Source organism: Zosterops lateralis, assembly GCF_965231275.1.
Source record: "Zosterops lateralis genome assembly, chromosome: 24".
NCBI lineage: Eukaryota > Metazoa > Chordata > Aves > Passeriformes > Zosteropidae > Zosterops > Zosterops lateralis.
In genome coordinates, this window is record NC_139784.1 from 5,909,970 (window position 1) to 5,924,850 (window position 14,881).

The 14,881-nt window shown below is 51.6% G+C and overlaps 1 protein-coding gene across 1 annotated transcript; it reads right to left on the reverse strand.

The window, feature by feature from the left end:
- Positions 1-1,465: 1,465 nt before the first annotated feature.
- Positions 1,466-13,729, reverse strand: CBX1 (chromobox 1). The gene is made up of 5 exons (XM_083877601.1): positions 13,674-13,729; positions 9,108-9,280; positions 6,853-7,030; positions 5,468-5,562; positions 1,466-2,352 (listed from the first exon to the last, which is right to left on the reverse strand). The coding sequence occupies exons 2-5, from the start codon at positions 9,245-9,247 to the stop codon at positions 2,208-2,210; spliced, it is 558 nt and encodes a 185-aa protein (XP_083733727.1). The 5' UTR covers positions 9,248-9,280; positions 13,674-13,729; the 3' UTR covers positions 1,466-2,207.
- Between the last annotated feature and the right edge of the window lie 1,152 nt (positions 13,730-14,881).

A 14,881-nucleotide genomic window follows, 5' to 3' on the forward strand; every position in this document is an offset into this window, starting at 1 on the left:
AGCCCTCATCCTCCTCTTCCTCCTCCAGGAACCCTCATCCTCCTCTTTCTCCTCAAAGAACCCTCATTTTCCTCCTCCAAGAGCCCTCATCCTCCTCTTCCTCCTCCAGGAACCATCATCCTCTTCCTCCTCCTCCTGCTGCCCTCCCCTGCCCTGGGGGCCGACAGGAGCCCCCTCCATCCCCCCAGAGCCCCAAAGCTCTGCCAGATCCCCCCAAGTCCCCCCCAGCCTGGGCAGAGAGGGGAAGCAAAGGTCACTTACCCTCCTCAGGCGCTGGAATCCCCTCCAGGCTCCCAGGCCAGGCCCCGGGGCTCTGCCTGAGCCTCTCTGCTGCAGCTGGAGGCCAAAACAACCCCAGAACCTGCTCCAGAACCTTCTCCAGAGCTCTAACCTGGCTCAGGGCTCACTTTCCCTCCGTGTCCTGCTCTACCTGGGCACTCATTGCTGGAGGAAAAGGGAGCAAGGCAAAGAAAAGATTAAAAAAAAAAAATTCAAAAAACCAATTTTTTTTTTTTAAAAAATTAATTTAAAAATCAGGATTATAAATCTAAAATTTTATTGAGACCAAAAAACAAACAAAAAAGTCAAGACAAAAAGAAAAAAAAAAAAAAACCAAACAACAAAATCAAAATAAAAACTGGACAGAGCTCGGTATGAAGTTAAAATCCAAACACGAACTTTTACATTTGCACACGGAGTTTTTTGCACAGGAACCCAAACACATGCTCATAAAAAAAGGTTTGTACAATGATGCACGTCGAGATATCCCACCCCTGGAGTCACTTAAATAGTTCAGGATTTGGGAAATAAATCTGATTTTAAAAATCAAAAAACTCCCCCCCCCAAGAGGTTTTGGGAAAGCAGTTCCCAGCCTGGCTTTGGGGAGGAATTGGGATTGATTGGATTTTTCCTTGTGCTGCTCTTGTCCCTCCCACATTCCCGCCCTGCTGGCTGGGCAGGAAAATCCAGGGTGGGAAAAGGAACCAGTGGTCAGAAATTCAGGAAATCTCCTTTTTTTTTTTTTTTTTTTTTTTTTTTTTTTTTTTTGGGAGGGATTATTTTTCCCCCTCCTAATTCGGAGAAATAGCACCTTAGAAGGGAAAAGAAAAGGGGTTAAAAAGGCAATAAAAGGGTAAAAATTCATCCCCCCCGTCCCCATACAATGCACGTGTCAGGAGTGGCAGTTCTGCTGCAGGACGATACAGAATCACAAAGTTGCATTTTCACAAAGTCTCCCCTTTGTTCCCCCTCCCACCCCAAAAATTCCCTCCCCTTTTTCCCACCCTTCCCTCCCCCAAAAAATTCCCCCTAAAAATCGCTCGAGGATCAGCTCTGGAGATTTTGGACATTCACAGTTTCAGTGTCTCTGTCCCCCAGTTCTGGGATCTTCTCCCTTTCTCCCTTAATTTTTTTTAAATCCACCAGAATTTCTTTGCTGAATTCAGTTTGTTTTTTTTTTTTTTAAAAAAAAAACAACTAAATTCAGGTTCTTTTAAAAAAAAAAAAAAAAAATCTGGAAATGATCTGGGAACGTCACCAGACCTCATTTCCCTCCTTGATTAAAAGAGACCGAATTGCCCCCCGCCAAAAAAAAATCCCTCCCCTCCCTTCCCAAAGGATAACACCAGGAAATAGCAAAAGAAAAAAAATAATAAAAAAAAAGAAAACAAACGAACAAAAAAATAAAAGGGAAAAATAAAAATCCAAATTGAAAGACCTACACACATGCTACGCCTTAAAAATGCAGAGTGAACACTGTTGGGAACAGGGCTGGGGCTGCTGGGATGGGTGTGGAGGGAAAAGCAGGATCCATCTGCATTCCCATTCCCAATCCCAACCCCATTCCCAATCCCCATCCCGGTGAGTCCTTCATGGGAGGGGCTTTGCTCCCTCTCCCACTGATTGCTCTGAGACCCCTCCCCGAATTCCCAACTGACCCCAAAGGTTTGTGTCCCCCCCACCCCCCCAAATCCTCCCTCCCCCCCAATTCTCCGATGGAATGTGGAATTCCATGGATTCTGCTGGAACCTGGGCACGGCAGGGAGCGGCTGCAGGGCACACACACACCGGGCTGGGGCTCCTCCTCCTCCTCCTTTGCTCAAACACCCCACAAAAGTTCCGATCGTCTTCCCAAAAAACAAAACCACCAGAAAAAAAAAAAAAACAAAACCCGCCGAAGGGCGCCCGGAGAGGGGCCCCAGCAGGGTTTAGTTCTTGTCCTCTTTCTTGTCATCGTCCTCTGAGGGGTACGAGTGCCATGTCAACCTCTCCTCGTAGAAGGAGATCACCACCTGCGGGCACTTGATGTTGGCTTCCTTGGCGGGGACCAGGTCGGCCTCGTCAGAGTTCTTCCTGCAGGGGGACAGGACAGGGGTCAGGGAGGAATCCTAACCTTAACACCAACCCTGACCCTAAACCCCAATCCCTGACCCTGATCCTAAACCCCTAACCCTGACCCTAAACCCCTAACCCTGACTCTGCCCCTTGGCGGGGACCAGGTCGGCCTCGTCAGAGTTCTTCCTGCAGGGGGACAGGACAGGGGTCAGGGAGGAATCCTAACCTTAATATCAACCCTGACCCTAAACCCCAATCCCTGACCCTGATCCTAAACCCCTGACCCTGACCCTAAACCCCTAACCCTGACTGCCCCTTGGCGGGGACCAGGTCGGCTTCGTCAGAGTTCTTCCTGCAGGGGGACAGGACAGGGGTCAGGGAGGGGGAAAGGGAGAACCCTGATCCTGACCCTAAACCCCAACCCCTGACACCGACCCTAACTCTGATCCTGACCCTAAACCCCTGACCCTGACCCTTGGCGGGGACCAGGTCGGCTTCGTCAGAGTTCTTCCTGCAGGGGGACAGGACAGGGGTCAGGGAGGGGGAAAGAGAGGAACCCTAACCCTGATCCTAAACCCCAACCCCTGACACTGAGCCTAACCCTAAAATCCTGACACTGACCCTAAAACCCTAACCCTGACACTAACTCCTGATCCTAACCCCTGATCCTTGGCAGGCACCAGGTTGGCCTCATCAGAGCTCTTCCTGTGGGACAGGACATGGGGTCAGGGAGGAACCTTAACCTTAACACCGACCCTGACCCTAAACCCCAACCCCTGACACCGACCCTAACCCTGATCCTGACCCTAAACCCCTAACCCTGACACTAACCCCTGACCCTGATCCTGGCCCTAAACCCCTAACCCTGACACTAACCCCTGCCCCTGCCCCTTGGCGGGCACCAGGTCAGCCTCGTCAGAGTTCTTCCTGCAGTGGGACAGGACACGGGGTCAGGGAGGAATGGGGGAAATGGGGGAGCAGAATGGAATTCCTGAGGGGCTCAGGATGTCCCAGAGAACCCTGACCCCAATCCCTGACCATGACTCTGACCCTTGGTGAGCACCACCACTGACCCTAAGCCCTTACAATAAACCCCAACCCTTTACACTGACCCTAACCCTAAAACCCTAACAGTGACGCTAAAACCATAATGCTAACCCCTGACCTTAACACTAACCCTGACACTGACCCCTGAACTTGACCATAACCATAATCCCTTACCTTAAACCCTGACCCTGACCCTAACCCCTTACCCTAAACCCTGACCCTAAGCCTAACCCTAAACCCTGACCCTAACCCCTTACCCTAAACCCTGACCCTAAGCCTAACCCTGATCCCAGCCCTGACTCTGACCCTTAGTGGGCACCAGGTTGGCCTCGTCAGTTCTTCCTGCAGTGGGAGGAGAGACGGGGTCAGGGAGGGGGGAAAAGGAGGAATGGGGTAAAATGGGGAGCAGAAAGGGAGTAGAATCTTTGAGATGTCCCAGGGAACCCTAACCCTAAAACCCTGACCCTAACTGCTGACCCTAACCCTGATCCCAACCCCGAATCCCTGACCCTGACTGTTCCCTGGGAGCAGAGCCTGACTCCCTCCCAGCTGTCCCCTCCTGTCAGGGGCCTCAGATGGTCCCTCCTGATCCCCCTTTTTCTCCAGGATCAACATTCCCACTCCCTCGGCTGCTCCTGGAGCTCCAAACCCTTCCCTGGCCCTGCTCCAGCCCCTCCATGTCCTTGGAGTGACCCTGGAGTGGACACGGCACAGAAGAACAATCCCTGTCCTGCTCCAGCTCCCACACAATTCCTGATCCAGGAGCAACATTCCCACTCCCTCAGCTGCTCCTGGAGCTCCAAACCAAACCCTTCCCTGGCCCTTTGTGAAAATCCAGAATTCCCCTCTGATCCCCCTTTTCTCCAGGATCAACATTCCCACTCCCTCGGCTGCTCCTGGAGCTCCAAACCCTTCCCTGGCCCCATTCCAGCCCCTCCATGTCCTTGGAGTGACCCTGAAGTGCCCATGGCACACAGAGACAATCCCTGTCCTGCTCCAGCTCCCACACAACTCCTGATCCAGGAGCAACATTCCCACTCCCCCAGCTGCTCCTGGAGCTCCAAACCAAACCCTTCCCTGGCCCTTTGTGAAAATCCAGAATTCCCCTCTGATCCCACTTTTCTCCAGGATCAACATTCCCACTTCCTCAGCTGCTCCTGGAGCTCTAAACCTTCCCCTGTCCCTTGGGATCAGAGCCCGATGTTCCCTTCTGGGCAGATCCAGAATCCCCCTCTGATCCTCCTTTTCTCCAGGATCAGCATTCCCAGCTCCCTCAGTCACTCCTGGAGCTCCAAACCCTTCCCTGTCCATTGTGGAGATCCAGAAGGTCCCTCCTGATCCCTCTTTCCTCCAGGATCAACATTCCCACTCCCTCAGCTGTTCCAAACTCTTCCCTGTCCCTCTAGGAGATCCAGAATCCCCCTCTGATCCCTCTTTTCTCCAGGATCAACATTCCCTCCTGCAGCTGCTCCTGGAGCTCCACACCCTTCTCTGTCCTTTTGTGAACATCCAGAATCCCCCTCTGACCCCTCTTTTCTCCAGGATCAACATTCCCATTCCCTCAGCCACTCCTGGAGCTCCAAACCCTTCCCTGGCCCCATTCCAGCCCCTCCATGTCCTTGGAGTGACCCTGGAGTGGACACGGCACAGAGGAACAATCCCTGTCCTGCTCCAGCTCCCACACAATTCCTGATCCAGGAGCAACATTCCCACTCCCTCAGCTGCTCCTGGAGCTCCAAACAACCCTTCCCTGTACGTTGTGCAGATCCAGAATTCCCCCAGTCCCATTTTTCTCCAATCAACATTCCCAGTTCCTTCACCTGCTCCAAACTCTTCCCTGTCCTTTTGTGCAGATCCAGAATGCCTCTCTGACTCCTATTTTCTCCAGGATCAACATTCCCACTCCCTCAGCCCTTCCCTGGCCCCGCTCCAGCCCCTCCCTGGAGTGACCCTGCAGTGACCACGGCACAGATGACCAACCCCTGATCCCAATTCCCGACCCCGTGGATCCAAGGGAAGGATCCAGCAGCTCCTTCCCCTCCCTGGGAAGGTGGTCAGAGGCTCCAGGCCCCCCTGCAGCCCTCACCACTTCATCAGGAACATCAGCTCCCCGCTGGAGTCCGTGGCTCCGATGATCCGCTCCGGCTCGAAGCCTCGGGCGAAGCCGCGCGGTTTCTCCGACTGGGAAAAGGGGAAAATTAATTTTTTTTTTTTTTAAGGGATAAAATTCCATTTGGGAATTCCCAGAGTGATATTCCCCGGCTCTGGGATGAGCAGGGAAGATCAGGGTGGAATTTTAGGGGTGTGGGAGTGAGCTGAGGGCTCCAGGAGAGCTGGGGATGTTCAGCTGGAGAAGGGAAGGATCCAGGGAGGGCTGGAGAGGGATTGGGATGGAGGAACAGGAGGCAGGGACTGGGTAAACTGGGATCAGACTGGGAACAGGACTGGGATCAGACTGGGAACAGGACTGGGATCAAACTGGGAACAGGACTGGGATCAAACTGGGAACAGGACTGGGATCAGACTGGGATCAAACTGGGAACAGGACTGGGATCAAACTGGGAACAGGACTGGGATCAAACTGGGAAACCAAACTGGAAAACCAAACTGGGATTGAACTGGGAAACCAAACTGGGATGCAGAAAACAGACTGGAACCAGACTAGGAGCCAGACTGGAAACCCAAACTGGGAACTCGGCCTGCAAATCCTTTCTGTGCTCTTTTCCCGACCATCCCAGAGCATCCTGAGGAAATTCCCACCCCACCTCCTCCCTCCCCTCTCCAAGAAGCAATTCCTGCCTCCTGCTTTCCCACCTGGAGGAAAAGCTGGGATTTCCCACTTTTTACCTCCCTGGGATGGGAAATCCTTGGGAATACTGGGATTTTCCAGGATTTACTCTGGGATGGGAAATCCTTGGAAACATTGGGATTTTCCAGGATTTACCCTGGGATGAGAAAACCTTGGGAATACTGGGATTTTCCAGGATTTTCCCTAGGATAGGAAATTCTTGAAAACATTGGGATTTTCCGGGATTTTCCCTCCCTGCCCTGCTGGAATTCCCTGGGAACACCAGGAATTTTCCCTGGGGATGGGAATTCCTTGGGAACACCACGATTTTCCCTGGGGATGGGAATTCCTCGGGAACACCAGGAATTTTCCCTGGGGATGGGAATTCCCTGGGAACACCAGGAATTTTCCCTGGAATGGGAAATCCTTGGGAACACTGAAATTTTCCCTGGAGATAGAAATTCCTTGGGAACACCAGGATTTTCCCTGGGGATGGGAATTCCCTGAGAACACCAGCATTTCCCCTTTTTTCTCTCCCTGCCCTACCAATCCCAGCTCACCCATCACCTCCCCAACTTCCCAACGCTCCACCTTCCCATTCCTTGTGAAAACCCCCCCTTGAAACAACATTTCCCACGGATTTTACTCAAAATCCTCTCTCCATTATCCCATTGCAGCCTCACCTCCTCCTTCTTTTTCTTTGGTTTGCTCTCCTCCCCCTTGTCCTCCGTGTCTGACTCTGCCTTGCGTTTGCTGCCCTCGGATTTCTCGCTCTCGTGGGCGGTTTTCTGCGACTGCAGGAACTCCGCGATCAGGTCGGGGCAGTCCAGGTTCTCCTCGGGCTCCCAGGTGTTGTCCTCGCTGGCAGAAAACACAAATAAATCTTTTTTTTTTTTTTTCCCCAGATTTTCAAAGTTTTTCCAGCTTTTCCCAGTTTTTTCCAATTTTTTCCCCAGTTTTTTACCAGCTTTTCACCATTTTTCCCACCTTTTCCCCCATTTTTTTCCATCTTTTCCCCCAGCTTTTCCCACTTTTTTCTCAGTTTTTTCCAATTTTTCCACCAGCTTTTCCCCAGTTTTTTCCAGCTTTTCCTCCCATTTTTTCCAAATTTTCCCAGTTTTTCTCCCCATTTTTTCCAGCTTTTCCCAGATCTTTCCCAGCTTTTCCCAGTTTTTTCCATTTTTCCCAGCTTTTCCAATTTTTCACACCTTTCCCCAGTTTTTTCCAATTTTTTCCCAGCTTTTCCAATTTTCCCACCTTCCCTAGTTTTTTTCCAATTTTTCCCACCTTCCCCAGTTTTTTCCATTTTTTCCCACCTTTCCCCAGTTTTTCCCAGTTTTTTCCCCCATTTTTTCCAGATTTTCCCAGTTTTCCCCCAGTTTTTTCCATTTTTTCCCCAGCTTTTCCAATTTTTCCCACCTTTTCCCAGTTTTTTCCAATTTTTTTCCCACCTCTTCTCCCATTTTTTTCCAGCTTTTCCCCAGCTTTTCCCCAGTTTTTTCCAGCTTTTCCCCCCATTTTTTTCCAGCTTTTCCCCAGTTTTTTCCCTAGTTATTCCCACCTTTCCGGCAGTTTTTCCCCAGCTTTTTCCAATTTTTTCCCAGCTTTCCCCACAGTTTTTTCCCAGCTTCTCCCACCTTTTCCCAGTTTTTTCCTGCTTTTTCCAATTTTTTCCCACCTTTTCCTGCCCTTTCCCAGTTTTTTCCCATTTTTTTCCCAGTAAAATACCCAGGTGTGGCAGCACCGGGATTTTGGGAATTTAAGACATGGACTTTGGGATGTTTGGAGTGATCCAGGTGGGAATGCTGGAGGGAAGGGAGGTTATTCCCTTCCCAGGAGAGAATTCCTTGGATCCCACACTGAGTTTGAGAGGGGAAATCCCTCCTGGATCTGTTTCCGGATCACAATGGGATTTCCCACCCTGGAACATTGGGATTTTCCAGGATTTTCTCTCCCTCCCTGCTTGGGGATGTGAAATCTTTGGGAACACTGGGATTTTCCTTGGGATCACTGGGATTTTCCAGGATTTTTTTTCCCTTCCTGCCTGGGGATGGGAAACCCTTGGGAACACTGGGATTTTCCAGGATTTTCTCTCTCTCCCTCCCCAGGATAGGAAACCCTTGGGAATACCAGGATTTCCCTTGGGAACACTGGGATTTCCTTTGGGATCATTGGGATTTTCCAGCATTTTCTCTCCCTTCCTGCCTGGGACAGGAAATCCTTGGTAACATTGGGATATCCCTTGGGATCATTGGGATTTTCCAGGATTTTCTCTCTCTCCCTCCCTAGGACAGGAAATCCTTGGGAATACCAGGATTTTCCTTGGTAACACTGGGATTTTCCAGGATTTTCTCTCTCTCCCTCCCTAGGACAGGAAATCCTTGGGAATACCAGGATTTTCCTTGGTAACACTGGGATTTTCCAGGATTTTCTCTCCCTCCCTCCCTAGGACAGGAAATCCTTGGAAACACCAGGATTTTCCTTGGTAACATTGAGATTTTCCAAGATTTTCTCTCCCTCCCTGCTTGGGGATGTGAAATCTTTGGGAACACTGGGATTTCCCTCAAGAACACTGGGATTTTCCTTGGGACCATTGAGATTTTCCAGGATTTTCTCTCTTTTTCTGCCTGGGATGGGAAACCCTTGGGAACCCTGGCATTTCCTTGGGATTTTCCAGGATTTTCTCTCCCTTCCTACCTGGGATGAAAAACCCTTGGAAACCCTGGCATTTTCTTTAGGATCATTGGGAATTTCCAGGATTTTCTCTCTTTTCCTGCCTGGGATGAGAAACCCTCGGGAACACCAGGATTTTTTTTAAGATCACTGAGATTCTCCCCATTTTCTCTCCCTCCCCACCACAACAAACCCCCCACCACCTCCAATATCACTCCCCCACTTCCCATTTTCCCAAAAAAACCCCTTTCCAGGGCTGACTCACTCAGAGAATCCCTTCCACTTGAGCAGATATTCCACTTTTCCCTTCACCACGCGCCGGTCCAGGACCTTTTCCACCACGTACTCCTCCTCCTCCTCCTCCAGCACCTCTTCCACCTTTTTCTTGTTCTGCTTTTTTCCCATTGTGCTGGCCAGCTTCTCCGCTTTCCCGGGCTGCTGCAGGGGGGAAAAAATGGGAAAAAAAACCCGCTGAGATTGGGAATTACATTCCCAAAAATATCCTGGTGGATTTACGCCACGATTTTGCCACAAAAATTTTGGATTTTTGGTTCTTTTAATTCAGCAATTCCATGTGATTTTTTTTTTCCTTAAAAGCTGCTCCAGGTGGGCTTTTTTGTTGTTTTGTTTTTTTTTTTCAGTTTTTCCCAATTTTTTTCCAGCCTGTTTCTGAACACCCAGAGCTGCCCCTCAAAAAAAAAAAAAAAGGATTTTCCCATTCAAGATTTTTTTCTCCCTTGGCTGGGATGAAAAACTCTCAAGAAAATTGGAAATCTTCCATTTTTCTCTCCCTGACAAAAACTAGGAAAACTCTGGATTCAGAGCTGAGAGTATTCCGGATTCCGAGCCAGGAAATTTCTGGATTTTGAGCATTTTGGGGCATTTTTTGGGTCCATTTTGGCCATTTTTTTCTTCATTTTGAGGCATTTCTGAGTCCATTTTTCCCAGATTCCCACAAGGAATTCCCAGGGGATGGAGGGGCCTCATTCCAAGCCCATTCCCAGGTTTTTTGGGACATTTCCTGGCAGCTGGAGCAGCCTCAGCTGAATTCCCTGGATTCCAGGATCCTGACCTCTCCCCTCTCAATTTCCAGAGGAATTTTGGGATTTATCCCTATTTTATTTTTTTTTTCCTCACATTTCCAGCCTCTTTCACAACAAAACCTTGGGATTATCCCACCAAATTCCCAATTTTCCCTCCTGGCATCCCTCAGTTTTACAGGAATCCTTTCCTTGGGATCCTCCCTCAATCCACATTCCAAAAGTTTCCCCACCCAAAAAAAATTCCCCCAATGGGGAAAATTCCCGGAATAACTGAACCATTCCCAGCTCCAAATCTGAATTTTTTTTTCCCAGGAAAAACTTTCCCCATGTCTTTCTCCAAAAACATAAAAATCCCAAATTTTTCCAGGAGTTTTGGCTCCTCCAGCTCTAAAAATTCCAGCAGAATTTTCTCCCCAAAAAAAGTAGTTTTTCTTCCCATTCCCAGCCCCGGCTCCACCCTGAATTCCCCAATTCCTGTTCCAGGTCCAGATTCCCGGGATTTTTTTTTTCCCGGGATTTTTTTCCTGAGATTTTTTTCCCGGGATTTTTTCCCCAGATTTTTTCCCCGGGATTTTTTTTCCCGGGATTTTTTTCCCGGGGTTTTTTTTCCCGGGGTTTTTTCCCGGGGTTTTTTCCCGAGATTTTTTCCCCAGATTTTTTTTCACGGGTTTTTTTCCCGAGATTTTTTTCCCGAGATTTTTTTCCCCGGGATTTTTTTCCCCGGGGATTTTTTTCCCCAGATTTTTTTCCGGGATTTTTTTCCCGGGGATTTTTTTCCCGAGATTTTTTTCCCCAGTTTTTTTTCTGGGATTTTTTCCTCAGATTTTTTTCCCGGGTTTTTTTTTTCCCGGGATTTTTTTTTCCCCGGGATTTTTCCCGTTTCCCGCCAAAAGTTGTGGTTTGTCCCTCCCCCGATCGGGTCCCGCTGGGCCCTTTCCTCTCATACCGAGGGGGTTTTAAGTCCTGTCCTGCAAAATTCCGCTTTTTTCCTCATAATTCCTCTTTTTCTTTCACAAATCCCACTTTCCCCCTCACAATTCCCCTTTTCCCCCTCACAAATCCTTCTTTTTCACTCGCAATTCCCCTTTTTCCCCTCACAAATCCCACTTTTCCCCTCATAATTCCCCTTTTTCCCCTCACAAATCCCACTTTTCCCCTCACAATTCCCCTTTTCCCTTCACAAATCCCACTTTTTCACTTGCAATTCCCTTTCTTCCTACACAAACCCCACTTTTTCCCCTCACAAATCCCACTTTTTCCTTCACAAACCTCACTTTCCCCCTCACAAATCCCCTTTTCCCCCTCACAAATCCTTCTTTTTCCCTCACAATTCCCCCTTTCCCCCTCACAATTCCCCTTTTTCCTTCACAAATCTCACTTTCCCCTCACAAATCCCACTTTTTTCATCCACGAATCTCACATTTTCCTTCAAAAATCCCCCCTTTCCCCTCACAAATCCCACTTTTTCCCCTCACAAATCCCATTTTTTCTCCTCTCAAAATCCCTTTTCCTCGCCCCCCAAAATCCCCTTTTCTCCCGCACAAATTCCACTTTTTCTCCCCCTAAAAACCCACTTCCACCCCACAGTTTCCCATTTTCCCAACTCCTTCCTCTCTCTCCTCTCTCCATGGGGTCTCCCCATCCCAAAACTCCGAAATCCCAAAACTCCAGGACCCCAAAACTGTCCTTTTTCCCTCCTTTTTGGGGGGCACAGCCCCAGAACCCCCATCCCAAAATTCCAGACATCCCATCCCACTGATCCCCCTTTCCCAGCGCCCCAAAATCCATCCCTGCACTGACCCCAGCCCCAAAATCCATCCCTGCACCGACCCCAGCCCCAAAATCCATCCCTGCACTGACCCCAGCCCCAAAATCCATCCCTGCACTGACCCCAGCCCCAAAATCCATCCCTGCACTGACCCCAGCCCCAAAACCCCAAATCCCTGCACTGACCCCAGCCCCAAAATCCAGCACTGACCCCACTGCTGCACCCCAAATCCCTGCACTGACCCCAGCCCCAAAATCCATCCTTACACTGACCCCGTTCCTGCACCCCCAAATCCATCCCTGCACTGACCCCAGCCCCAAAATCCAGCACTGAGCCCATTCCTGCACCCCAAATCCCTGCACTGACCCCAGCCCCAAATCCATCCCTGCACTGACCCCAGCCCCAAAACCCCAAATCCCTGCACTGACCCCAGCCCTGCACCCCAAATCCCTGTACTGACCCCAGCCCCAAAACCCCAAATCCCTGCACTGACCCCAGCCCCAAATCCATTCTTACACTGACCCCGTTCCTGCACCCCCAAATCCATCCCTGCACTGACCCCAGCCCCAAAACCCCTCCTTGCACCCCAAATCTCATCACTGATCCCTTCTCTGCACCCCAAATTCCTACTCTGACCTCAGCCCCAAATCCATCCCTACACTGACCCCATCCCTGCACCCCAAATTGCTACACTGACCACCCCCGAAACCCTGCACTGACCCCATTCCTGCACCCCAAATCCCTGCACTGATCCCTTCTCTGCATCCCCAAATTCATCCTGCACCGATCCCAGACCCAAAACCCATCCCTGTACCTCAAATCTCTGCACTGACCCTATCCCCAAACCCCTACACTGATCCCATCCCCAAATACCAAACCCCTCCCTACACTTTCTCCAGCCCCAAAACCCATCCCTGCACCCCAAATCCCTGCACTGACCCAATCTCTGCACCCCAAACCCCTGCACTGACCATCCCTAAATCCCTACAGTGACCCCATTCCTGCACCCCAAATCCCATCACTACATCCCCCAAACCCCCTCCCTGCACTGATCCCAGCCCCAAACCCCAAATCCCTCCTTACACACTGACACCAGCCCCAAAACCCAGCCCTGCATCCCAAATCCCTGCACTGATCTCTTCTCTGCGCCCCCAAACCCCTCTCTGCACTGACCCCATCCCCAAACCCCTCCCTACACTTTCTCCTGCCCCAAAACCCAATCCTGCACCCCAAATCCCTGCACTGTTCCCTCCTTGCACCCCAAACCCCTGCATTGACCCCATCCCCAAATCCCAAATCTCTGCACTGACCCCATCCCCAAACCCCTCCCTACACTTTCTCCAGCCCCAAAACCCAATCCTGCACCCCAAATCCCTGCACTGACCCAATCTCTGCACCCCAAACCCCTGCACTGACCATCCCCAAATCCCTACAGTGACCCCATTCCTGCACCCCAAATCCCATCACTACATCCCCCAAACCCCCTCCCTGCACTGATCCCAGCCCCAAACCCCAAATCCCTCCTTACACACTGACACCAGCCCCAAAACCCAGCCCTGCATCCCAAATCCCTGCACTGTTCCTTCTCTGCACCCTAAATCCCAAATCCCTGCACTGACCCCATCCCTACACCCCAAATCCATTACTGACCCCATCCCTGCACCCCAAATCCATTACTGACCCCATCCCTGCATCCCAAACCCCTCCCTACACTGACCCCAGCCCCAAATCCCTGCACTGATCCCTCCCTGCACCCCAAATCCCTGCACTGACCCCATCCCCAAACCCTAAATCTCTGCATTAACCCCATCCCTGTACCCCAAACCCCATCACTGACCCCCTCCCCATCTCCCCTCCCCCTCTCCGCACCCCCTTTCCCCCCTCCCCTCCCCCACCCCCCTCAGCACCTCCCCTCCCCCACGGCCGCCCCGCCCCCCTTCACCCCCCTCAGCCCCGACCCCCCCCCGGCCCCAATCGCCGCCGCGGCCCCCCCGGCGCCCGGCGCGCGTTCCCCGCTGACCTCGCACAGCCCCGCCGCCGGTGTCCGAGGGAAGGGGCGCGGGGGGCGCGCTCGGGGGTCGGGGGGGGCCCGGGCCTGGCCGCGCTCCGTCCGCCGCCCTGAACAAAAGAGCCCGGCCAGCGCCGCTGCCCGCCGCCCGCACGGCGCCTGCGCCGCGCTCGCGCGGGGGGCGCTGGGAGGTGTAGTCCGCGCCGCCGCCGAGCCCCAGGGCGTTCCGTTTGAGGGGGCGCGGGGGGTGATGGGAGGTGTAGTCCGTGGGGAAAGGCGGGCCGGCGTGCGCGCGGGGGGTTGTGGGAGGTGTAGTCCGCCGCCCTCGCGGGGTGTGATGGGAGGCGTAGTTCAGGCGTGGTCCAGGCCCCTTCCGTTATGCGCGCCGTTAATTGAATAATTAAAAATGAAACAAATTTATTTAATAACTTAATTATTAAATAATTAAATACGAAATAAGTTCAACTCATGTAATAATTAAATTAAATTAAATTAACTAAATCATTAAGTCAGGAAATCATTAACGGCGGGAAAGACCTCGCAGGTCTTTGAGTCCAAGCCGTGCCCCAAAACCCCCTTGTCCATCAGGTCAGAGCCTCGAGTGCCCCCTCCAGTGGGCTGTGCCCGCCCTGTGCTCCATAAATGATCTTATTTAGGGAATCCTGAAGTAGTTCAGGCTGGAAAAGCCCTCTGAGGTCACCAAGCCCAACCTTTGCCCTGGCATTGCTAAGCCGTGTCCCCCAGTGCCACCTCCACGGGGTTTTGGGGATGGGGACTCCAGCACCACCCTGTTGTCAGTGTTAGATCCTCCTTTCCATGGAGAAATTGCTGCTGTGTCCAGCCTGAGACAATCCCTGTGATCACAGCCCAGCCAGGCTGTCCCCTCCTGTCAGGGACTTGGGCAGATAGAAAGTCCCTCCTGATCTCTCTTTTTTCCAGGACCAATGTTCCCACTCCCTCAGGGGATCCAAACCTCTCCCTGTCCCCCCTCCAGCCACTCCACGGAGTGACCCTGGAGTGGACACGGCACAGAAGAACAATCCCTGTCCTCCTCCAGCTCCCACACAATTCCTGATCCAGGAGCAACATTCCTACTCCCTCAGCCGCTCCAGGAGCTCCAAACCTTCCCCTGTCCCTTGGGATCAGAGCCCGATGTTCCCTCCTGTGCAGATCCAGAATCCCCTGCTGATCCCTCTTTTCTCCAGGATCAACATTCCCAT